General features: G+C 36.7%; 1 protein-coding gene across 1 annotated transcript in view; it reads right to left on the bottom strand.

The window, feature by feature from the left end:
• Mroh2b (maestro heat like repeat family member 2B) overlaps positions 1-25,139 on the bottom strand; it is a 98,146-nt gene that overhangs the window by 33,665 nt on the left and 39,342 nt on the right. Inside the window, exons 7-19 of the mRNA XM_026410232.2 lie at positions 18,925-19,065; positions 18,468-18,560; positions 18,308-18,377; positions 17,023-17,136; positions 16,061-16,134; positions 14,307-14,429; positions 12,938-13,051; positions 11,256-11,412; positions 11,068-11,108; positions 10,115-10,256; positions 9,530-9,570; positions 8,153-8,260; positions 4,877-4,993 (exon numbers count right to left, since the gene is read on the bottom strand). Of these exons, the coding sequence (XP_026266017.2) occupies positions 4,877-4,993; positions 8,153-8,260; positions 9,530-9,570; positions 10,115-10,256; positions 11,068-11,108; positions 11,256-11,412; positions 12,938-13,051; positions 14,307-14,429; positions 16,061-16,134; positions 17,023-17,136; positions 18,308-18,377; positions 18,468-18,560; positions 18,925-19,065 (1,335 nt within the window). The remainder of the gene's footprint in view (positions 1-4,876; positions 4,994-8,152; positions 8,261-9,529; positions 9,571-10,114; positions 10,257-11,067; positions 11,109-11,255; positions 11,413-12,937; positions 13,052-14,306; positions 14,430-16,060; positions 16,135-17,022; positions 17,137-18,307; positions 18,378-18,467; positions 18,561-18,924; positions 19,066-25,139) is intronic.

Raw genomic sequence — 25,139 nt, 5'->3', positions numbered from 1 at the left:
ATTAGTGGGCTCAGTGGTAGAGTGCTTGCTTAGCATGCATGAGGCACTGGGTTTGATCCTCAGCACCACATAAATGTAAAATAAAGATATTGTGTCCACCTAAAACTTAAGAATAAATATTAAATTTTTTTTTAAAATTAGTGTCTTGTAGATGTACATGATGGTGACATTCACTGTTGTATATTTGTATATGTACATAGGAAAGTTAGGTCAGATTCATTCCAATGTTCTTTCCTTATCCCACCCCTACTTACTCCCCTTCAATCCCTTTCATCTACTCTACCCATCTTCTATATTTTTATGACTGCTCCCCCATATTCTGGATAGGCTTCTGCATATAAGAGAAAACATTTGACCTATGACTTTTTGGGACTGGCTTATTTCACTTAGCATGACAGTCTCCAGTTTCATCCATTTACCAGCAAGTAACATAAAGCTGTTCTTCTTTATGGCTGAGTAATATTCTGTTATATATTATATATGTATCTCACATTTTCTTTCTTCATTCATCGTTTGAAGGGCACTTAGGTTGGTTCCATAACTTAGCTATTGAGAATTGAGCTGCTATAAACACTGATGTGGCTGCATTACCATAATATGTTGATTTTAAGTCCTTTGGATACATTCCAAGGAGTGGGACAACTAGGTTAAATGGTGTTCCATTTTTATTTTCTTGAGGAATCTTCATACGGCTTTCCAGAGTGGTGATACTAATTTGTAGTCCCACAAATTATGTATGAGTATACCTTTTCCCCAACATCCTCACCAATATTTATTGTTTATTTTTGATAATTGCCATTCTGAAGTGAGATGAAATCTCAGTGTAGTTTTAATTTGCATTGCCCTGGTTGCTAGATATATTGAACATTTTCTCATATATTTTTTGATCCTTTGTATTTCCTCTTTTGAGAAATGTCAATTTAGTTCTTTTGCTTATTTATGGATTGGTTTAAATGTTTTTTTTTTGGTGTTAAGTTTTTTGAGTTCTTTTTATATTCTGCATATTAATGCTCTGAGGAGCAGGTGGCAAAGATTTTCCCCGTTCTATAGGCTCTCTCTTCATGGTCTTATTTCCTTTTCTGTGAATAAACTTTGAATTTGATGTAATCCCTCCTATTGATTTCCCATTTTATTTCTTGTGCTGTAGGAGTCTTGTTGAGGAAGTCATCTCCTGTGCTGACATGTTGGAGTGTTAAGTCTATATTTTCTTATAGCAGTTGCAGGATTTCTGCCCCAATTCCTAGGTCTTTGATCTACTTTGAGTTGGATCAAAGGCAAGAGATAGGGGTTAAATTTCATTCTACTACATATGGATTTTCAGTTTTCCCAGCACCATTTGTTTAAGAAGGCTATATTTTTTTTTCCAGTGTATGTTATTGGCACCTTTGTCTAGTATAAAGTAACTATGTTTATTTGGGTTTGTGTCTGTCTTCTGTTCTATTCCATTGGTTTTCATGCCTGTTTTTGTGCCAGTACCATGTTCTTTTTGTTACTATAGCTCTGTAGTATACTTCGAGGTCTGGTATTGTGATGCCTCCTGCTTTACTCTCCTTGATAAAAATTGCTTTGGCTATTCCTGAGACTCTTTTCCAAATGAATTTCAGAATTGCACTTTCTAGTTCTGAGAAGAATGTCATTAGAATTTTGATGGGAATTGCACTGAATCTGTATAGTGCTTTTGGTAGTATGGCCAGTTTGATAGTATTAACTCTGCCTATCCAAGAACATTTATTTTTTTGGCAGATTCATCATTGGAGTATAGGAATGTGATTAATTCATGGGTGTTGATCTTGTATTCTGCTACTTTGCTGAATTCATTTATGAGCTCAATCTTTTGGTGGAGTTTTTTGATTTTCTAAATATATGATCATGTTGTCAGCATACAGAAATAATTTGAATACTCAGTGTTTTTTTTTTCCTTTTCCAACTCATCTTCCTAACTTCTTGCCTCTTTCCCCAACTTTTAAGATTCTGTGATATTCTTATTTTTGGCAAAATCCAAGCCCTGGATTAACTGACTCTCCCATTTCCCCAGCACCTAGTCTGCTGGTGTGACTGGAATACAAACAACAGCTCTGAGAAAGCTGGTGGAATTTTCTGGTTTCAACCCCATCTGATACCCCACATTGACACAGAATACCCCAACTTCTGAGTCAAGTTTTTCTCCCTAGTTCCTTCAAGATGCAATTCCAATCTCAAAATTTCCCTTCATTCACAATTTCTCACTAAAGCACCGTACCTGAATATGAACTTTGACATAGGTTCTGTTTCCAACTTATATCGGAGGAACTTGAGTCATACAGAGAGTACGTTGCACAGCCAAGATTTGAATTATTTATTCCCATGCCGGAATTGGAGCTCTGCCATTATGTTATAGACAGGGTCATGCTTAGGAGATTAAAAGACAGTTGGAAGAAAACATAGGTTCAACACTCCAACATATTGGTGCAGCCACTGACCTCTTCAACAAGACCCGTCCCTAAAGCTCATGAAATTAAACCAAGAATAAACAAATGGGATGATATCAAATGGAAAACTTCTTCACAGTAAGAGAAGATTAAGAGCATGAAGAGAGAATTTACAGAATGAGAGAAAATCTTTGCCAGCTACTCCTGTGACAGAATTAATATCCAGAATATATAAAGAACTCAAAAACCTCTGCATGGAAAAAAATGTAACTCAATAAGTGGGCAAAAGAACTGAATAGATGCTTTTCAAAAGAAGAAACACAAATGACCAACAAATATATAAAAAAAAGTTCAACTTCCCCAACAACCAGGGAAATGCAAATAAAAAATACATTGAGACTTCCTCTAACTGCATTCAAAATGTTAATAATCAAGAATACAAATAATAATAAATGCTGGCAAGGATGTGGGAGAAAAAGTACACTTATACATTGTTGGTGGGACTGCGAATTAGTACCATCACTCTGGAAAGCAGTATGGAGATTCCTCAAGACACTTGGAATAGAACCACCATATGACCTAGTTCTCTCCCTCCTTGGAATTTACCCAAAAGAACTAAAATCATGATATTATAGTGACACAGCCACATCAGTGTTTATAGCAGCACAATTCACAGTCGCCAAGTTATGGAACCAGACTAGGTGCCCTTCAACAGATGAATAAATCAAGAAAATGTGGTCTAGGGGGCTGGGGATGTGGCTCAAGCAGTAGCTCGCTCGCCTGGCATGCGTGCGGCCCGGGTTCAATCCTCAGCACCACATACCAACAAAGATGTTGTGTCCGCCGAGAACTAAAAAATAAATATTAAAATTCTTTCTCTCCTCTCTCTCTCTCTTAAAAAAAAGAAAGAAAATGTGGTCTATATACAATGGAGTTTAACTCAGCCATAAAGAAGAATGAAATTATGGCATTTGCCAGTAAATAGATGAAAATGGAGAAACTCATATGCTATGTGAAACAAGCCAGACTCAGGAAATTAAGGGTTGAACGTTTTCTCTTATATGCAGAAGCTAGAGCAAAATAAAGTTATTATAAGAATATTATAAGAATATTATAAGAATAGAGGGAAGATCAGTGGAGTAGAAGAAGGAGACTGAGGGGGAGGGAAGAGAAACAGAAAAGCGGAGGAAATGCAGAACGATTTGACAAAATTATGCTATGTGCATGCATACATATACCACAGTGAATTCCACCTTAATGTTTATCTATAAAATACCAATAAAAATCAATAGATAAATAAATAGAAGATCAATTGAGTGGAGGAAGGGGAATGGGGTAGAGAAGTGGGGAGAAAAGGAGAAGGCACTGGGGACTGAAATCTCGGAGCAAGTTAAATTTCATGCCTTTATAATTATGTCAAGACGGACCCAACTATTATGTAAAACTATAATGAACTAATAAAAGTGTAAAAAAAGGGAAGAAAAATGTGGTGATTTTATTTTTTTAAAAAGGTCAGTTGGGCTTAGTGAGATTGAGAAACTCACTTGTTAACACTTTATTCACCCAATGTCATTTTCTAAGCAACTTGAGAGAGGGAGACTCAAGAAGGAACTTGAAATTAAGTGAACAGTGTATCTGAGAAACTCAAACGGATGCCACAATGTGTCTCGAAAAGTTTGTGCAATGCTCTGACCTTAAATGAGAGCCTTATTGCATGCTTACATCTAAAAGAACACTTTGTTTTCTACAGTTAAAGCAGAGCTAAAAAGGGCACCTGAGATGGGGGAAAAGGTGTTAGAAATTGTGCAGAGCAATAAAGGATAACAATACCTGACCAGGAAAAAAAGAAATCATGGTAATAAGGAGGCAGTCTCAAAAGTTCATTAAAGTATAGTGGTTTCTCCTAATGAATGTGGGAGAAAGGACCCCAGACATCTCATAATTGCTGAGAGGAGATATCACACAACACATGACAAGATTTTATACTAGTGCTCTCTGTTAGCCTGGGGAGTTTTTTGTTTGCTTGTTTTTCATACAATCCTCTCCTTCTCCACAGGTACATATGTTCCCTAGCTGAAACTAGGTAGGGAGTAAGTAAAAGTACTGAGTAAAAGCTCTCTGGGTTACACTCACATTCTCTCTAGATTGAAAACCAATGGTCATAAGCTTACTGTCAAATTGTGCTCTAAATTATGAAGCCAACATCAAAATATATCAAAGATGCTCTTGTTCAGTAAGGATGTCTGAAGCTCAGTTTTCAATATTTCTACAAACGTGGCTAAAAAGTGAAGTATTAATAATTACACTGGGAAACTTCATTTTTCAAAAAGAAAATTCTGTTGGATTATTTGAAGTACTCCTGGATAGTTCTGGTTAAGACATATCACCAGAGCTGTTCCAGGTTTTCTAGATAGGATTAGCAGTCATCACCAAAAGAAGAAATCAAAAGCAAAAGCAAGGGGTCCCACCTGTCTTTGGTCCCCCAGTTGGCTGGGAGCAATCAAAAAGTCCTTAATCTGTGAGCTTACAAAGTCCGTATCTTGGCAGGATGCTAAGGTGGTCCCCAAGGCTTTCCAAAGAAATTTCTGAAAAACAAAAGGAGAACAACAGGAGTGTAAAGGTTAGAAGGCCAGGTTGATGAAAAGTGGAAGGAATGGAAATTGTCATCCAAAGGAAAGAAATTGGGGTGACTTAACCACTGCTTAACAGTCATGCACCTCACATGCTATCTCTTCTTGAAGGTGTTTCTTTGCCCCAGGTCTGTCTTCCACTGATGCTCTTCTGATTACTCTACACCTTGGGCACCACCATTATAATGCCTTTCACTCTCTATTAGAATTTTAAAAATATTCTTCTTTGGTTCTGTGCTCAAATTTGGGTTCTTGGCAACCAAGTGTCTTATGCATTATTTCCAATGCACAATTCCTGGTAATAAAAGAGCACTTCACATATGCTCATTGGATAAACATGTACAATGAAAAAAGGGTTATTTCAAAGTTGGCTTTGATTTGTTTTCTAAGTTTCAAATAACTTATGGCTATATCACATCAAATGAGCATCTCTTTGTGTAGAATCTCCATCTTATCAAGTGCAGGGGAGAAAACTGGCCAGTTGCTGGTATACTTCAAGGACTTTGCAAGACTTGCAGGATTATAGCTATCATGGTCATCATTAATCAGAGGGGAATCTATAGAACAGGTGGAGGGAAATTAATGTGTTCAGTAGAAACTGTGTAGACCAGTCTGACCTGGGACAAGAGGGGGCATAGCTATTAAAAACAGGTGGAACTGTTGCTGCACTCTCAACTACCAGATGAGAATCTGTGTAGGTACCACCCACTTCGTTCCTGGTTATCCAGGAAAAAGGCTCTCCTGTGATAATAGAATTAGAATGAGGAAAACTGTGTACAACACAGAAGTAGAAGTAAACATCAGACAAGGGAAAACTTTTTTTTTTTTTTTTGATACTGAGGATTTAACCCAGGGGTGCTTTACCACTGAACGTTACACCCCCAGCCATTTTTATTTCATTTTCTTTCCTTTATTTTGAGACAGGGCCTTGCTAAGTTGCTGAGGCTGGCCTCAAACTTGTGATCCTCCTTTCTCAGTTTCCCAAGTCACTGGAATTACAGGTGTGTGCCATTGCGCCCAACTAGGGACAAAGTTTTTAGGGTCTATTTAACTTCATCTTGGGGGAAGGACTGGAAAGAACCTGGGAAAGTCTTGTGCTACGGAAAAACACTGACATGATGAAGAGAAAAGTTTCTTCTCTCCTGGTTTTGGCCAAATGTATAATATATTACCACACTGGAATTTAGAGATGAGTCTGAAAATATCAGGAACCCAGCATTGGAAGAAAAGGTGGTAGACTTCAAAAACAGCTACAATGTTTCTGCTCTACCTCTATCCATGCCATGTCTTCTTACTATGGGTGTTGCAATCGCTCATGAAAGGATTTTGTTTTCCTGATCCTTGTGTGAATCTTGTTTGTTACCAACAGAATGTGACAAAAATGACTGTGACACTCCTGAACGTATATCTCAAAGAGACTCTGCAAAGTTTCTGTTGTCACTCCCATGAAGACCAGCCTCACCTGTCCTGCTGGACAATGAGACCACAGGAACAGAATCAACTGTCCTAATTGAGACCAGCACCTCCAGGCAACCTCCTTGAGCCTAATTAAGATTAGAAGACCAGCCAGCTGAGCCTTGCCTAGACCCTCTCAAATTTTTCAACTGCAAAATTGTGAACTGAATAGGTGGCTGTTGTTTTAAGCCACTAAGAGTAGCTTCTTATGCAGCAAAAGCTAACTGGTACACTCTAACTTTACTCTTGTTCAGCATAGGGCTGAAGGCTATCTAGACATCTCATTGCTAAAATTGCCCTGCCCACCTGTACTCCATCATTATTCTGGAGTAATCTTCTAAGTCTGGAAACTACTGGATGAATGTATGACCTTAGGTGCACAGGGCAAATCTGTAACAAGAAGATGGAACATTGCTTACAAAATCTTTTTAATGTGTCTGCAGGCTTGGTAGACCAATTTGGAGAATTAATACTCGGTACCAAATCAGAGAGTTGATCAGTGAGGGGAATTTCAAAAATCACATAGGAGAGTTGAAGGTTAATATTGAATAATTTGTAGGAAAAATACTTATTATTGGAACTGAAGAATTTTAAGAAATGTTTTTTTCAGGAAAATAAAATTATGACTGATTTAACATAATAATGACCATGATCAGCTTTTATATTAAGCACACTCTTACCTGTTCCAGGCACTTCACCAGGAACTTTCTATATGTTATCTACTGAATCCTCATGACACTACAACCCTCATAGGGATGTTCCTATTTTAAAGATGAGTATGCTGAGGATCCAGAGAAATAAAACAGTTTCTCATGGGCTACATGAGGAGCAAGAAGCAGACACTGGATATGATCTTCACTTAAAATGGAAGGATGCCAATAAAGAAGAAGGACATCATGTCATTGGCAGGAAAATGATTGCAACTGGAGAACATTTTGCTAAGTGAAATAAGCCAGACTGAGAAAGTCAAGGGTCAAATGTTTTCTCTCACATGTGAACGCTATAAAGAAAAAAATAGATCTTATGATAATGAAGGGTTAACAGTAAAGGAAAAGAAGGGAGAGGCAAAAGAAGAGAGAGGGGGCAAGTAATGGGGAATAAAATTGATCAAATGATATTATGTGCATGTATAAATATATTACAATGAATCCCACTATTATGCATAATTATAATGCATCAATTTTTTTTAAAAAAATAGAATGGAAGGCTACAAGGTGGAGGGTTACATAGAGGTCATTTGGAGACATAGGGATGGAAAAACTGTCTTTTGAGCATTTTCTTACCTCTAAGCTTTTGTTAATGTAGTGGCTCATTTTTGGCAGCAAACCCCACAAGACTGGCATAATGGAAACCAGTACATAAACTGACATGAAGCCACCAATGTGGGAGAGACTGCCACTCTTTTTTCCCTTCTAGAAGAGTACCCTTAACTCTTAGGCACATATCTATCTTGTCCCAGTCTTCCTTGCAGATAGGTGTGACCCTGTGAGCACATTTCAGCCAAAATTGAGGTGAAGAGAGGTAAATGGCCTTAAAAGGAGGGAACTACTTTTTCTAATCATTCCTCCCTCATTTTGATTGCAGTAAAAACAAGATGGAGCTTGAGAAGCATTTTGGATCATAAGGTACCTGCTTAGGTCCCTCAGCTGAAACACCAACCTTCTCAATGGAGGTGTTGCTGTAACTGTCCATTTGCTGGTTGAAATCCCGACTCAACTGGATGGTCCAGGCGGTGTCATTGATTTTCCATAAAGATTCTTTGAGCAGCTGTTGTAGGAAGTGGAAGTGAGAGATGAGTGTGATGGTTTTATGTGCTTTGTTGGTACTTTTTTGTTGCCTTATCTTTTAAAAGAATAAAGGTGTATTAAATGGGACCTTTTCCTATAAAATAACTGGTGACTTGAGAACTTTTCCTCTTTATTTAAAAAAGTATTTTATGATATGTTCTGAATTCTCTTTAAGAACAAAATACACAAAATATGGAAATAACTCTACGTTAGTGCCTTCCTTATTTTTCCCTTCAACAAAAACTTCTGAATGACTCAAAGTAGAAACTAACCCAATGTGAAATTTAAGTTGAAGCTAACGTTTTTCAAACTTTGATAGATTTGGAAAAACTTCATTTTGTCAATGTGAGTTTGGCTTATTATATATAAAAAATTAAAAAAAAATCCATGAGGGAGATCTTTAGAATAAGAAATTAAATGCACTTAATAACCAATTAAATGTACAGGCACATCTCTGCCAACTTCCCCAGTGGTAAAGTAAATACTTCTGGATTCACCAATTGTTTGAGCCAGGATTACAATCGGTCCTCTGAACCCTTGGTATTTCATTCAACAACACATAAAAAGACATTTTTTATTTTTGTTTTTGTCTTTTTGGAGGACAAAATCCATGCAATTTCTAAAATATATGATTTCTCCTGTATTTTTCCACTTCAAGGTTAGAAAAAGACACAATGTCAAAGCCAGTGAAAATGCTTATATGCATTATTTTTTAATAGAAGAGCATCCAATGGGTTCCTTAAAGGAAAGAAATTAAACAGACTTAGAAGATGAGGGGAAGAAGGCACAGGCACACAGTTTTGGAAAAAGAAGACTAGACCTATACTGAAGATAGGAGGAAGACAATGAACTGCTATGAAGGCTTCCTAACAGAGAAAGAAAATTTCTTTTGTTGTTAATCTAGTTGTTAAAAGGGATAGATGTAACTTTATCCTATGTTAATATATAATATACCACAGTGGATCTAAGCATCAGGTACATCCACAAGAAATTAATTTAAAAAATGCTATGGTTAAACGGCAGAAAGATTAATAGAGGAAAGGGAACAAACAGAAGATGGGAGAGGGAAGGAAAAGGGGAGGTACGGGGCGGGGGCTGAACTGGAACAAGACATATTCCATGTTTTCACAATTACGTCAAAATGGATTCTACTGTCATGTATAACTAAAAAGAATGAATATAAGAAGAGGGGTAGCTAGAGCTTATTTCCTCATTCATCTTTAACAATTCACCTAGAAGCCACCCTTACCTGAAGCAGCATGAGTTCCCACAGCACACTAGCATTGTTTCCTAGAAATAAAAATTGGAGCAATAACTGCAAACAAACTTGTCTCAAATTCTCCCCCATCAGTCCCCCAGTTGATGCTGGAACTCCATTTCAGGCTTTCTTCCTGCTCTGTGATGAAATTTACTATTTTTGCAACTTTAAAGTACTTGTTAGGTGAAGAGTGCATATTTAATCCCTTAAACAAATCTAGTTTTTTTTCTAATTTCAGCACTAATTACTGAAATCACCATATTTTGATACTCGAATGTGAATGAATAATGACTTTTTAGAAGAATATCAAAACAGGATTTGTCTAGATATAAGAAAAAGGTCAGGGCAAAAGTAAGCCTTCCTGCAAAGCGTGTGCCCCACCAGGTCCTCTCACAGTATGAGCATTGGTAGAGAAATAAAACACAAGGAATTAAGGAAAAATACATAGATTGTTGTCTAACTTGCATGCCAAGCTCAGAGTTGTAGCCTAAAATGAGCAACAACAGCTTCACACAGAGAAATGGTGCACCATTTTTTTGTGTTCCCATCTCCTTAGTAAAGACTCTATCCAAGTACCTTCCAGAGGCTTCAGGAGCTCAGGTACTAGTGTTTTCCATAAGTCTACCAATTTGGGGTGAATTATCTCAGGCAGTATCTTCAAAAGTCCTATTGCACCAGCTCCACGTAACGAACCTAGACTGGCAAGCACAGATATTACCTGAAGGATGAAAGAGATAAGTATTCATCAATTTTAGAGGTATTTAAAAGGTTCACCTACCTTTTCCTTTTTTTTTTTTTTTTGTTCCAGATTCCCTTGATTCCTAAATCGGATAGTCACTTAACAAATCATCACAGTCCTTATTTATTCTACAGCAAAGATAATATTTAGACAATCCTCTCATTTTTCCCCCTGATGATAATAAAGGTGAAAAAAATACATGGAAGCCACACACACACACACACACACACACACACACACACAAATAAATAAATAAATAAAAAGGGAGAAGAAAAGATAAATGGAAAGAATCAATACTCAGATCTATCTATTTATTAAATAAATGAATGCATATGGAAACATGCTTGAGTAAATGATACATATGTGGCCAAAAAGATAGAAGGGAAGTCCATACAAATGGTGTGGGATTTGTTTGATGGTACTTCTGGATGAGATTCAGTCTATGAGTATTATAAAGTCATAAAGTTTGAAAAACATTTCAAAGTGAGGAAACAATCTTGCCAGTAGTTGCATATACCACATGTCTTTAGTATAGTAGAAATTTTGTTACTGAGATCATGTTAGTGGTTTTTTTTTTTTTTGAGTATGTATGTAATTTGTTGTTGAGGAAGGGTCTCACTATGTTTGCCAAGGCTGGCTTTGAGCTTGTGATCCATCTTCCTGCCTCAACTTCATGAATAGCTGAAATTATAGGTCTGTACCACCATGCCCAATGTTTACGCAATTTTTATTAGCATTGTATTTTGAACTGAATTATCCACAGCAACTGAAATTCGTCTTTTTAACTCACCAGAAGTCTGGCCAGTAGCTGCTGTGGTGAAGGAAGGTTCACTAGAAAGAGAAAGCAATTTTCAATCATCACTGTAGGGGCCAGAGAAATTCAGACTAGGGTTGGGTGGAAGATCAGAACACAGAAGACTTTCTGGAAATGAGTCTCTCCTAATAGCAAAACTTGGCTTTGTTTCTGAATGTACGAACCAGCTCCTGTAGAGAGGACGAGCGCCGATGAATCCTTCATATTGTACTTCTTCCTCTCTTCTGCCATGATCAGAATTCGGATGATGTTGAACAGGTAGTCCAGGGTTCCTGTGTATTCTTCAGGCACTACAAAAGTCAGGATTCTTGGCCATAGTACCTGTGGAACACAGAGAGCAAGATGAAAGGATCACTTATTCTTTTCTATGACTTCTTCCTAAGCCTCACTGAGCTTTCCTTCTGATTCAGAAACTTTCATTGGTTGAAATCTTGTGGTTCAGGACAGGTCAAAATGAAATAAGTTAGGTAAAATCCCTTTTATTTTCAGGTGCTAGTTGTAGTAAGTGTTGCTCAATGGTTCTTCCTGGAATTTGGGGCAGGACAATTCCTCATTGTCAGGGATGGTTGCAGGTACCACAGGAAGTCTAATGTCCCAGGGTCCCCTTCACCAAGTTCCTGTCATCAGTGTGACAACTGAAAATGCCCCACATATTTCTCCAGGCTGCTCCAACTAAGAACCACTGGGAGAGGATAGGATATTCTTAGTGTTTCAGGCTCTCATCTTTCTGCTCTGAAGGTCTAGAATTGCTATAGTTTGTATAAATACTGTGCTTCAAGCCCCGTTCCCCTACCCAGGAAATCTCTCTTGTCATAATGGAGACCTTGGTGTCAACTTGGACTCTTCTTTCTTCCTTGTCATCTGTATTTTATCACCAAGTTGTCATTTTCATTGTAAAATCTTTCATGCCCTTCTGTGTTTCATTCCTACTGTTACAATGCTGCTGCAGTTCCAATTCCTACAGTTACAATGCTGTGAGTTGTGGCTGGTCTGTTACAAAGTCTCTTTGCTTAGACTACCTGTATCCTGGCCCATTAGTTTCCTACAACTATTATTTGCAGTGCTTAGGCTTTTGATTAAAATTTTCATTGGTTTGTTAAACAAAACACAAGGTAGGAGTTTGGCTTTCCAGGACCTTTAGAGTCTGGGACAGCCTTTATTTGTGGAGTCAAAAGTTTCAAACTTAGGATGCATTAGAAATATTGGAATGGATTTGATTGCAGACTCATGGGCCCCATGTTCAGATATACTGATTCAGCACATCTGACATGTGGCCAGGATCTGCATTTTAAGTGAATGTCCCAGATAACTCAAACCACGCACCAACATACATGAAGCCTATGATCCACTTAAATCGGGTGGTCTGTTAATTGTTTCCTTGGATGGGCTATGTACTTCTGGCCATGAAAATCCTTTCTCAGGCTATTTTGCTTAAGGAAAAGGTAGATTCCAAGACTCCTCCCCCTAGGTACAGATTAATTAGGTATTTGGTAAGGCTTCAGCATGGGTGACTTAACAGATGAATCAGGAAAGTTTAGTGTCTATTGCATCATAGCTCCCATTCACTACTTAATACTATTTCTAGGTAGGTTCGGGGAGAAGAGAATATATATGCGCTTATAAAACTGTGCTGTACTATTCAGATATATGTAGCTATTATTAGTTACCTTAATTATTAAATTGATTTATTCAACTTCTGATTTTTGAGGAAATTCTATGTGCTGAACATAACAATGTACATCCTCTATCAAAGCATCAAAAAGCTGATGACACAAACCCCTGTCTTTCATCCTTAGAGGGCAGAGCTTTGGGCAGGTGGTTGAAGTAACTGTAGCTGTTGACTTACCTGGGGCATTCCAAAGACGAGTGGATCCAGGTTTTTAAGGACCTTGAGACTTGTTTCTTGAACAGATTTCTCCCCAATTTCTTCCTCGTGGGAATTAGATTTCACTGTTTTTTCCTTTAATAAAGATGAAACAGGTGACAATGAGCCCTAATGTTGGTCCTTCTAACCTTATGTAGATGTGTTTTCAGTTTCTGGAATGGGGATGTTGTCACTCAAGGAGCTCTGGATCCTGGTGATATTGTCTCCAACATCTAATCCCTATTTGAAAGTGCCCCTTGGAGGAACGGGTTGGAAAATACACCCCTGGATAAAATAGAAAAGTAAAAATTGTGAGGGTCTTTGAGCAGAGGATATCCCCACCCCCAATCAGTTCTTTTTCATTTTCTCTGGGGCAAAAATTTTTAAAGCACTGCTTCCTAGTGGAGTAGATTGCAATTTCAGTTGTGACTTCTTCCTAAAATTGCTGATATTTCTCAATTTTTTTTTTTTTTTGTACCAGGGATTGAACTCAGGAGCACTTAACCACTGAGCCACATTCCCAGCCTTTTTTATTTTTTTATTTTGAGGCAGGGTCTTGCTAAGTTTCTCAGGGCCTTGTTAAGTTGCTGAGGCTGGCTTTGAACTTGTGATTCTCCCGCCTCAGTTTCCAGAGACACTGGGATAACAGGTGTATGCCACTTTGCCTTGACTTACACACGATTTTCATCTACAGAAAGTTGAGCCCTGTTGTTATGGTCTGAATGGTTGCGTTTCCCCAAAATTCATGTGTTGAAATCTTAATGCTCATGGTGATGGTATTAGGAGGAGTGGCACTTGGAAGGTGATTAGGTCATGAGGGCAGAGGCTTTGTGTTTGAAATTGATGGTCATGTGAAAGGAATCTTGGTGGGCTAGGTGGCTGTCCTATGTGTGGACTTAGGGATAAGGCACCGTTTGTGAAGAAGCAAGCCCTCACCAGACATTGAATCTTGGGTTTCTCATCATGCAGAACTGTGAGGAATAAAGGTTCACAAGCCACACAGTCTATGTCATTTTTGCATTAGCTGAGCAAATGGACTAAAACATTAGTGCATTTAGTATCAGTGTCTCTTGTTTTCTTAAAACCAATCCACTCTCTCTGTGCCTCTCTACACCAACTCCATTCTCAAAATTAAGGATGCTGGTTGTCTCCTCAGAGAAAACTGTGATTTAACCTCCCTTTTACTTGTTGACAGGAGTGAAAGGGAGCTGAGAATCCAGAGGCTGATAAAAATTACCGAAAAATCACAATGAAATATAACTTTGAAATCAGTTATTTAATAGAGCCCAGTAATTTTTTTTTTTAAATCCCAGGTTTCAGTGTGACACTCAAAACTGAAGACCCCTCATACCAGTTTCTTGTTAGACTTTGCAAACTGGGAGAAGACATAATCAATCAAGGGCCATCCTTCCCCAGCTTCAATGTAGCACTTATCACACATGGTTTGGATGAGAAGAAGGGTGGATTTCCTCACCTAGAGTAGGAACCAGGCAATACTTTAGTATGTTTAGAAGAATGGAGATGTACTTTATCTTATAACCATTGTGAGTCATTCAAAGGTGGGAACCTTTTCAAAAGAGAATATAAAATGAGCTATATTTACAATAAATAAATGGAGTAGGAAACAGTCTACAGAGTCACTGGAAATGCTCTCTTCAACCTAAATATTTTTCCCCAGATCCCAAAGACATATTCTTTATTGTAAAATGTTGGAAATTTGGGGCTGAAACACTGCCTCACTTTAAACATACTCAATGAAAAGTATTGTAGATTGAATTACAGGTCCTCAATTGTTTATTCACAATTCTAAAATCCAAAGAACCCTGAAAACTGGAATTTTGTTTTTTAAAATCATTTAGTGGCAAAATCCATATTAATCTCTTTTAAAGCTGTTTGTAGTCTTATGTGTAGTGTGGATATGTGTACATTGTATTGCAGAAATACCCATTGATTTAGATTTTGGGTTGCTATTACAATAATGTCTTTCTATAATCTAAAAAATTGTGAATTCTGAAATATATCTAGCCTTCAGAATTAGAGGGAGAGATTATAAATTTGCGTTATAATATTTTTTAAGCAATATTTGGTTTAAATTCATTTATTTGATTGCTTCCCTGGAGGACAGAAACCTGAAGACCCAATCCTTGAGTGAATGGGTCATTTATTGCAGGGTGGGAAGTAAAAACTAATTTTTAACAGAAAAGCAGGGCTGCTTGATGGTCAAAGTATGAAGACACAGAATTACTCTACATAGTAAAGCAAAAAAGATCCTTCTTCTTTTTTTTATTTGCCTAGGGAGATGGCCTTTGAATGTATCCATACTTTTTTATTCTATTTCAAACTACTTTCATAGTTCTTCTGTTGGCTTGGTTCATTACTGGAACACGCACACACACACACACACACACACACATACACACACATATAAATATATAAATAAATGTATATGTATACATAATGGAGTGATATATATTTTTGCATGTTTATATTTTACTCCATTATTATGTATTGCAAAAATTTTGTTATGTTAAATAACAAAATATCCATTGAAGTCCAAAGCCTTTTAGAAGGTTTTTCTCCTCTTCTTTCTCCCTTTCTGCAAAGAGTTTGTTCCCAAGGTGTACGTTTCATACAAAGACTACAATAACTGCTAATTTTCTTGATTTCTCCCAGCATAAGTTCTATATTTTCTGACTTTACTACTTTAATCAAATAATCAGGAAATATTGAGCAATCTATGGTGTGTAAGACTTGTTCTCGGTGCTCTCTGGATGGAAAATAGGATATATAAGCTAAGAACAAGATTCAGGGTTTTTTTGTCGGGGAGGGAGGGGGAAACACATTATCTTTATAATCAACATTTATTTTTAAACATCTGAAGAGCATTGACATAGTGCTGCTCTGGGTGAGAGTCCATTGAAAGGACTCTTAGGGTTTTACCTTCATGGAGTTTATCTTTTTGGGATTGAGTTATTTTAAAAATGAAATTGATCATTGATCTCTTCTTAAAGCAGTCTCACAGTTGATTCGTAAAAAAATTAGTGTTATTTCATCTACTCCTATAACTACCAATAACAAAATAAAAGTTTCTATTAATTCTCTTACTTTTGTACTGGGGTCACCCATGACAACTTTGACTGTTCTTTCAATTGAAATGATGTGATCCCTCAACCTGGGTTCTGGAAGAAAAAGAAAGATTTTGAGGTCAGATCCAGTAGGAGTACAGTGTTTTTATGGTTGATGAAAACCTACTAGAATTATGGTACATGATTGTCTTTTGTCTTTAACATGTTATTCAATTATTTCCTACCCTTTTCTTTCCTAACCCTTTAAGGAGTCTGTGTCTTTCTTTACTTCCTACGACATTTGTTTCATCTTGTTTGAAGTGTTCGCTTCCATCAGGGATTCAATATGTCATTCCTGGTGGATCAGCTCTGAATTTTGTAAGACTACATTATGTTTCCTGATATGCTGATTCTTTAGTATAGTGCTAACTGTAATTTTTAAAAAAAATCTATATTATGTTGTGCAAAAATGAATTCTCATTTTATTGAATCACAGTTATCATCAATTTTATGATGCACTGTTATTTTATATTGCACCAAAAAAAGAAAAAAAATAGTGGTTATATAAAGATGTTTTAAAATGAAAGATTCATTCAATATTATGAAAATACTGAATGCTTTTTGGAATTAATGAAATGTGGTAATTCATTAAATTACTCTCTATTTTAAATGTACTAACATGTAGGGAATTGTACATTCCTCCTTCCTACCTGCTGTTTGTAATTGATTTCTTCAATCTACTTGCTAGATCTTCTAAATTTGAAATTTGATTTGAAAAATCTACTCATCTATTTCAACAGAATGTATCCAAAGTATCATGAAAGAAGAGAGGCAACTGAAAATGTCTGTTTAAAAGTAATGGACTGCTTAAGACTGAGAAGGCAGAGTTTCATGTGCATATAATGTTTTACAGATAACTTAGGATAGAATTAATGGGATGCATAGGCATTAGTTTGCTTCTTGGTATGAAATAAACCACTCTGTATTGTCCCTAATGCTTACCCTCAGCACTGATGACTGATTTTAACAAAGTCAAGACTCCTATTCGAATAACTTCATTGTTACTTCTTATTTGTTCATCAAAAAATTCCATCAGGTCTGCTGCATTGGAATGGGCTGCAGGTTTAAGAAATACTGGGGTCATAAGAACTCATTTTCATTTCAGGTAAATGCTTCTGCATGGGAAGAAGTGAATTTTATCATGAGAATTGTCAAGGTCACTCTTCCGTTTGTAATTTGATTATATGATGTCCATGCTTCGTATTTCAGAATTACTTAAGCAGTTTGGTTACTAAGAACTTTCTATATCTAGTGGGTTCACTTATGTTAATACCTGTGAACACGGCCTCATTTGGAAATTAAGATCTTTGTAGATATAATCAAGTTAATAGAGGGTCCTTAGAGTGGATCCTGGTTCAACATGACTGGTGTCCTTAGAAGAAGAGGAGAAGAGACACAGTTTTGGCCAGACGGAGGTATGGAAATGGAGGCAGACGGGAGTGATGTTTTGCCAGATGTGAAGCTAGAGGACTGCAGGCACTGAAGCAGGCCAAGTTGAGGAAATGCCTGGCTGGAGGAGAGCAGTTTGTTTCAGAAATTGTCAGAGAGGAAATAAATTAGCTAATTAGGCCGAGGAGGAATGTATAGAGACAGAGGGGTTTGTCACAAGAGAAGTAGAACATAATAGAAAGGTATGCAATGAAGTCAGGGTGGTGACATTTTGGATGGAGAATGGAGATGTGAGAGGCTTTAGACGGGTGCTGTGCTTCATCCCCAGGAGCTGAGCTGGTGCAGAATTTTGCATCCTGACCTGGGGACTTGATTTCTTCTGTGGCAGTCATCCCAACCAGGTGATGAAGGGGGCTATAACGGTGCCATAAGGGCAAGAAGAAAAAGGAGAGTGAGGAGGGAGAGAAAGATTGAGGGCTAAAGAGGCTTGAACACAATGGGATGGGCAAAGGTGAAAAGGGGTGACTTTGGACTTGACAGTTTCTCATCATCTTAAATACCAAGAAAAAAAAGAGCCAACTCTTCCTAGTTTCCTAGGGACTTCTATGGACTGAGAGCTGAAAATTCTCTATTCCCAGAACCCTGTCCCCTTACCTATACCATCCCTCCTGGAAGCTTACGGGAGATGGGCAGGCACAGAATACTGTGAGCTGAAGAAACGTTTTGTGTGTGTTATATGTGGTGATAACTAAAGTGACAATTTGCACACCCTCTTACCATTGTTGTTTTGGTCACCTGGGACATTTTTTTTTGATGCCCTCAGGATGCAGGATCCTACCTAGAATGAGGAAACAGTTTGAAGCTTCAATTTCATTTTCCTTTGCAGAAGGCTCTGGAATTCTGCAGAACTGAATGGGGAGGAAAAAAAATCAGGTGATAGAAATGAAAAACAGAAAACCAGTTAAAACCAAACAGAGTTGACAGCAGGGTCATCTTACCTGGTGAAGTAAATTGATAAAAATGGATTTTCTCAAGTTTCTGGGAAGGACAATGTCATACACGACGGCTGCAGCCAGTATCTCTTTTATACTCTAAAAAGGAAGCGCTCACAGGTTAGGCGGAATCCACCAGAGGTGCAGAGACCCAGGACATGGAATGCGAATAGGTAAAATTTGTGAGAACAACCCCATGAGCTTCCCACAGCTACAGGTTTTTTTCAGTGATTCAGGCTCCCTTCACCTTGTTCAGTGCCTCAGTATTTGGAATGAAATTTTTCAGTCCCTTCGCGGAGTTACCATCACTAGCTAAGACAACCTATCTCCACCTCCCATTTACCAAGTATTTAAGTTCAGCTGCCAAACAGGTCTTTAAGTTCCATAGGTCCTTTGAGACTCAATGTCCTCAGAAGGGTTGGAGATTGATTCTGATTCAGTTCCTCTAAGGTGTGGCTCTTACCTGAGTGATATGGAAATCAATCTCTTGGTCTTTATACTGGTTCAGGAGCCAGTGTACCTGGTTTAGGGAAAATTCACAGAAGTCTTCTCGGTGTAGCATCAGGCTCACAGTGGGGCCATGGACCTTAACTATGGCCAAAATCTGTAGAAAGAGCAAAATATACCATTTCTAATACATGATTATAGTATTTATTTATTTACTGGGTATAAGGAGCTTTAGGGGATCCCAGTAATTTTTACTTGATGCTTTCAGGCAAGAAGAGGTTCTGTAAAAATCTTTTTAAAAAATGCTCTGGTGAAGGCCACTGCATGAGGCAGAGCAGTATTTATATTTGCATCTGTATCTACATTGATACTCATTGTAATACTTGCCCTTCTTCCTATTTGTTGAATCTCTAAGTCACTTTCTTTTATATATTAATGAATTGAAAATTTCCTTCTTTTAAAAAATATTTAGTGACTGCACATCACCTTGACCCACTACTGTTAGCTCCACCCAGTTCCCCCTCTCTCTCCCTGTCTTGGAATAAAACTTTTTGAAGAAGTTTGATACATGTGCTATCTTCACTTCCCACCTCCCATTCACTTCTCCACTATGCTTTCCTCTCCATTTGACTATTTTCATGTACAACTTCCACAGTACAACCTATAAATGTAATAAATTTTGATTATAAAAATTTAGATATCACAAATATTTGGAAAAAGAAAACAGTAGCCACAACAGCCATATATGACATGGTTGGGCATATATTATTTAAAAATTTTTTTAAAAAAATTTTGTTTCTTTTTAGTTATGCATGACAGTAGAATTCATTTTGATAAAACTATGCAAGCATGGAATAATCTTTTCTAATTAGGACCCTATTCTTGAGGATGCACACAATGGTGGAATTTAATGTTATATTCATATATGTACATAGGAAAATTATTATGGATTTGTTCCACTGTCTTTCCTTTTCTATTCCCCTATCCCTTCCCTTCATTCCCCTTTGTCTAATCCAATGAACTTCTTTAATTCCCCTCCCCTGCCTCCTTTGTTATGAGTTAGCATCCAAATATTAGAGAGAATGTTCAACCTTTGGTTTTTTGGTGTTGGCTTATTTGACTTCTCATGATAGTCTCCAGTTCCATCCATTTACTGGCAAATTTCATTCTTATTTATAGATGAGTGATATTCCCACTGTGTATAAATACCACATTTTCTTTATCCATTTACCTGTTTAAGGGCACCTATGTTGTTTCCATAGCTTAGCAAATATGAATTGAGTTGTTATCAACATTAATGTAGCTGTGCCACTGTAGTATGCTGATTTTAAATCCTTTGGATGTATACTAAGAATTAGAATACCTGGATCAAATGGTGTTTCCACTTCTAGTTTTTTGAGGAATTGCCATACTGCTTTCCAGAGTAGTTGCACCAATTTGCAGTCTCACCAAAATTTTTTTTAGTGTACATTTTCCCCAACATCCTTGTCAATGTTTATTGTTATTTGTTTTCTTAATAATGGCCATTCTGAATGGAGTGTGATGAAATCTCAGTGTAGTTTTAATTTGCATTTCTGTAATTGCTATGTGTGTTGAATATTTTTTTCATATATTAATTGACCATTTGTATTTCTTCTTCTGTGAAGTGTCTGTTCCATTCCTTAGCCCATTTATTGATTTTTTTCTTTCTTTTTTTTTTTTTTGAGCTCTTTATATATCCTGGAAATTAATGTCCTATCTGAGGTGCAGATGACAAAGATTTTCCTCCCATTCTGTAGGCCCTCTTTTCACATTCTTGATTGGTTTCTTTACTGTGAAGAAGCTTTTTGGTTTGATGAATTCCAGTTTATTGATTATTAACTTTATTCCTTGTGATTTAGGAGTCATTGAGAAAGTCAGTTCCTAAGGCGACATAGTGAAGTGTTGGCCCTACATTTTTTTGCAGTATTTGCAGGGTTTCTGGTGTAATTTCTAGGTCTTTGATCCACTTTGAGTTGAGTTTCATGCAAGGTGAGAGATAGGGGTTCAATTTCATTCTGCCTCATATGGATTTCCAGTTTTTGCAGCACTATTTGTTGAGGAGGCTATTGTTTGTCCAATATATGTTTTTGGTACCTTTGTCTAGTATGAAGTAACTGTGTTTTTGTGGATTTGTCTCTGTGCCTTGCATTCTGTTCCATTGATCTTCTTGTCTGTTTTGGTGTCAGTATCAGGCTGTTGTTGTTATTGTTCTGTAGTATAATTTGAGGTCTGGTATTGTGATGCCTTCTACTTCACTTTGCTCCCTCAGGATTGCTTTGACCCTTATTGGCCTCTTATTTTTTCAGATGAATTTCATGACCACTTTTTCTATATCTATAAAGAACACCATTGGAATTTTTAGGGGGATTGCATTGAATCTGTATAGTGCTTTCAGTATATGATCATTTTTTAAAAATTTTTTTATTGTTGGTCGTTCAAAATATTACATAGTTCTTAATACATCATATTTCATAGTTTGATTCAAGTGGGTTATGAACTCCCAATTTTACCCCGTATACAGATTGCTGTATCACATCAGTTGATTGACATATTGCCTTTCTCGTGTCTGATGTATTCTGCTGTCTGTCCTATTCTCTACTATCCCCCCTCCCCTCCCCTCCCCTCCCCTTTTCTCTCTCTACCCCTTCTACTGTAAATCATTTCTTCCATTTGTATTATCTTGTCTTACCCCTCCTTTCCTCTTATATGTCATTTTTGTATAACCCTGAGGATCGCCTTCCATTTCCATGCGATTTCCCTTCTCACTCCCTTTCCCTCCCACCTCTCATCCCTGTTTAATGTAAATCTTCTTCTCAAGCTCTTCGTCCCTACCCTGTCCTTGTTTACTCCCCTTATATCAAAGGAGTCATTTGGTATTTGTTTTTTAAAGATTGACTAGCTTCACTTAGCATAATCTGCTCTAATGCCATCCATTTCCCTCCAAATTCTATGATTTTGTCATTTTTTAATGCAGAGTAATACTCCATTGTGTATAAATGCCACATTTTTTTTAAGTATATGATCATTTTGATAGTATTGATTCTTTCTGCCTATCCAAGAACACGGAAGGTCTTTCCATCTTCTAAGGTCTTCCTAAATTTCTTTCTTTAGTGTTCTGTTGTTTTCATTGCAGAGGTCCTTTACTCCTTTTGATAGATTTCCCAATATTTTGTTTTTTTGAGGCTATTGTGAATGGGATAGTTTTCCTAATTTCTCATTCAGTGGATTCATCACTGATGTATAGTAGTGCATTTGATATCTGGGTGTTGATTTTATATCCTGTTACTTTGCTAAATTCATTTATTAGTTCCAGAAGTTTTGAGTGTAATATTTTTGTATTTTATAAATATAGGATCATGTTGTTGGCAAATAATGATAGTTGGAGTTCTTCTTTTCCTATTCACACTCCTTTAATTTCTTTTATCTGTCTAATTGCTCTGGCTAGAGTTTCAAGACTAAGTTGAATAGAAATAGTGAAAGAGGGCATCTCTGTCTTGTTCCTATTTTTAGTGAGAATACTTTCATTTTGTCTCTGGTTAGAATGATGTTGGATTTGGGTTATTTCTTCTATCCCTATTTTTTTCTAGTGTTTTAAACATGAATGGACACTGTATTTTGTCACACGCTCTTTCTACACCTATTGAGATAACACATGATTCTTTTCTTGAAGCCTATTTATGTGATGAATTCCATTAATTGATTGCTGTATGAACCAACCCTGCATCCGTGGGATGAAACCAGTTGATTTCCCTATCTTTTAAATGTGTTTTTGCATGGGATTTGCCAGGATTTTATTAGGAATTTTTGCATCTATGTTCATTAAGGATATTGGTCTGAAGTTTTCTTTCCTTGATGTGTCTTTGTCTGGTTTAATATGTTTTTTTAAAAATTTTTACCTATTCTTTCCTTTTTTATATATTTTAATTAAAATGCCTTACACCATTTTTTCAATTTTTATTATAAATGTTAACTCCTATTAATTGTACAAATCAATGGATTTCACTGTGACATTTCCATACATACACATATGGCATTTAATCATATCCCGCTTCCCCACTACTCCCTCTTCCCTCCCCATCCTCTCCAGTCCTTGATAGATCCTCTTCTACTTTCAGATCATCTTTTCTTTCTTTCTTTTCTTCTTCTTTTAATTTTCCACATATACAGAAAACATGCTACTTGTCTTTCTGTGTCTGGTTTATTTCATTTAGCATGATGACCTCCAGTTCCATCCATTTTCCTGCAAATGAAATGATTTCATTCTTTAGGACCGAACAACATTCTATCATAAATGTCTACTATATTAAAAAAAAATTCATTCACCTTTGATGAGCACCTAGGCTGAGTATGAAATGTTAATATTGTAAATAGTGCCACAATAAAGATAGGTATGCAGGTATCTCTTTAGTGTGCTGATTTCATTTTGGGGGGTGTATACCCTGGAGTGGTATAGCTGAATTGTATGGTAGTTCTAGTTTTAGTTTTTGTGAGAAACCTCTGTACCTTTTTTTCCCATAGTGGTTATATACTTTGTCTAAGGATTCCTTTTTCTCCATATTATTTCCAGCATTTTTTTCTTTCGATAATAGCCTTGCTGACTGCGGTGAGGTGGACTCTCAATATAGTTTTGATTTGCATTTCCCTGATGGCTAAAGATGTTAAGCATTTCCCCCCATATTATTATTGTCTATTTGTACTTCTTTTGAGAAGCGTCTGTTCAGACTGCTTTTAAACTGGATTAGAGTTCTTTTGATGTTTTTTGTCCTTTGTGTATTCTGGATATTAACTCTCCGTCAGATAAATAACAAACGAAGGTTCTCTCCTACTCTGTAGCCTGTCTCTTCACTCTGTTGATTGTTTCCTTTGCTGTGCAGAACCTTTTTAAGTTGATGTAATTGATTTGTCAATTCTTGCCTTTATTTCCTGAACTATTTCTTGAGTTCAAGTCAGGAAATTGTTGCCTGTGCTTGTATCTTAAGGTGTTTTTTTCCTATGCTTTCCTCTAGTGGCCTTGCAGTTTCAGATCTTATGTTAGGTTTTTGATCCGTTTTCATTAATTTTTGTACAGGATGAGAAATGGGGATCTAGTTTCACCCTACTAAGGATGGATTTTCACTTTCCCCAACATCACTTGTTGAAGAGGCTATCTTTTTTCCAACACAAGGTTTGGACATCTTTGTCAAGAATCATATTGCTGTATATGTGAGAGTTTATTTCTGGGTTGTCCATTTTATTCCATTGGCTGTGCCTATTTTTATGCCAATTCCATGCTGTTTTTGTTACTATGGTTCTGCAGTATATTTTGAAATCCAGGAATTGTGATGTTTTCAGCATTCTTCTTCTTCTTCTTCTTTTTTTTTGCTAAGGATTGCTTTGGCTACTTGGGATCTGTTGTGGTTCCAAATAAACTTTAGAATTTTTTTTAGTTTTGTGAATAATGTTATTGATATTTTAATGAGTGTTTCATTGAATCTGTAGATTACTTTGGTAGTATGGCCACTGTAGCAATGTTATTTCTCCTAATCCATAAAATGGGAGATCTTTCCATCTTCTAAGGCCTACTTTGATTTCTTTCTTCAGTATTTTACCATTTCCACTGTAGAAATTTTTCACTTCTTTGGTTAGGTTTACTCCTAGGTATGTACTTTATGTTTTTGAGGCATTCTGAATGATATTGACTTCCTGATTTCTTTCTCAGAGTTTTCATTGTGAAACAGCATTCTTTTTTGTTTTTTAATCTTTCACTTCTATTTATTTTTTGATTTTCTCCACTTCCCTTAAGCTGTTTAGCTTCTTTTTTTTTAAAATTTATTTTTTAAAATTTTAATTTGTTATATATACAATTCTTAACTAACTATATAGTTCTACAGTCTACTTTTTCTATATGATGATTTTTTGTTTTGGCTGAATTTTATTGCAAAGCAGACCAGCTCAAAACAATGACCATTTATTTTATTCAAGACAGGATCAAGCTGGGCATGGTGGTGCATGACTGTAATTCCAGCAATTGGAAGGCTGAGGCAAGATGATTGCAAGTTTAGAGCCATCCTCAGCAACAATGAGACCCTAAGTAACTTAATGAGATCCCATCTATAAATAAATAAATAAATAAATAAATAAATAATGAGCTGGGTATGTGGCTCAGTGGTTAAGTTCCCCTGGGTTCAATCATGTATACAAAAGATTGCATCAGGTAGGTAGGTGGTGGCT

This window comes from Urocitellus parryii, chromosome 1, assembly GCF_045843805.1.
Source record: "Urocitellus parryii isolate mUroPar1 chromosome 1, mUroPar1.hap1, whole genome shotgun sequence".
In the NCBI taxonomy this organism is placed as follows: Eukaryota; Metazoa; Chordata; class Mammalia; order Rodentia; family Sciuridae; genus Urocitellus; species Urocitellus parryii.
Note: the sequence above shows the minus strand (reverse complement) of the source record. Positions and strands in the feature narration are given on the sequence as shown.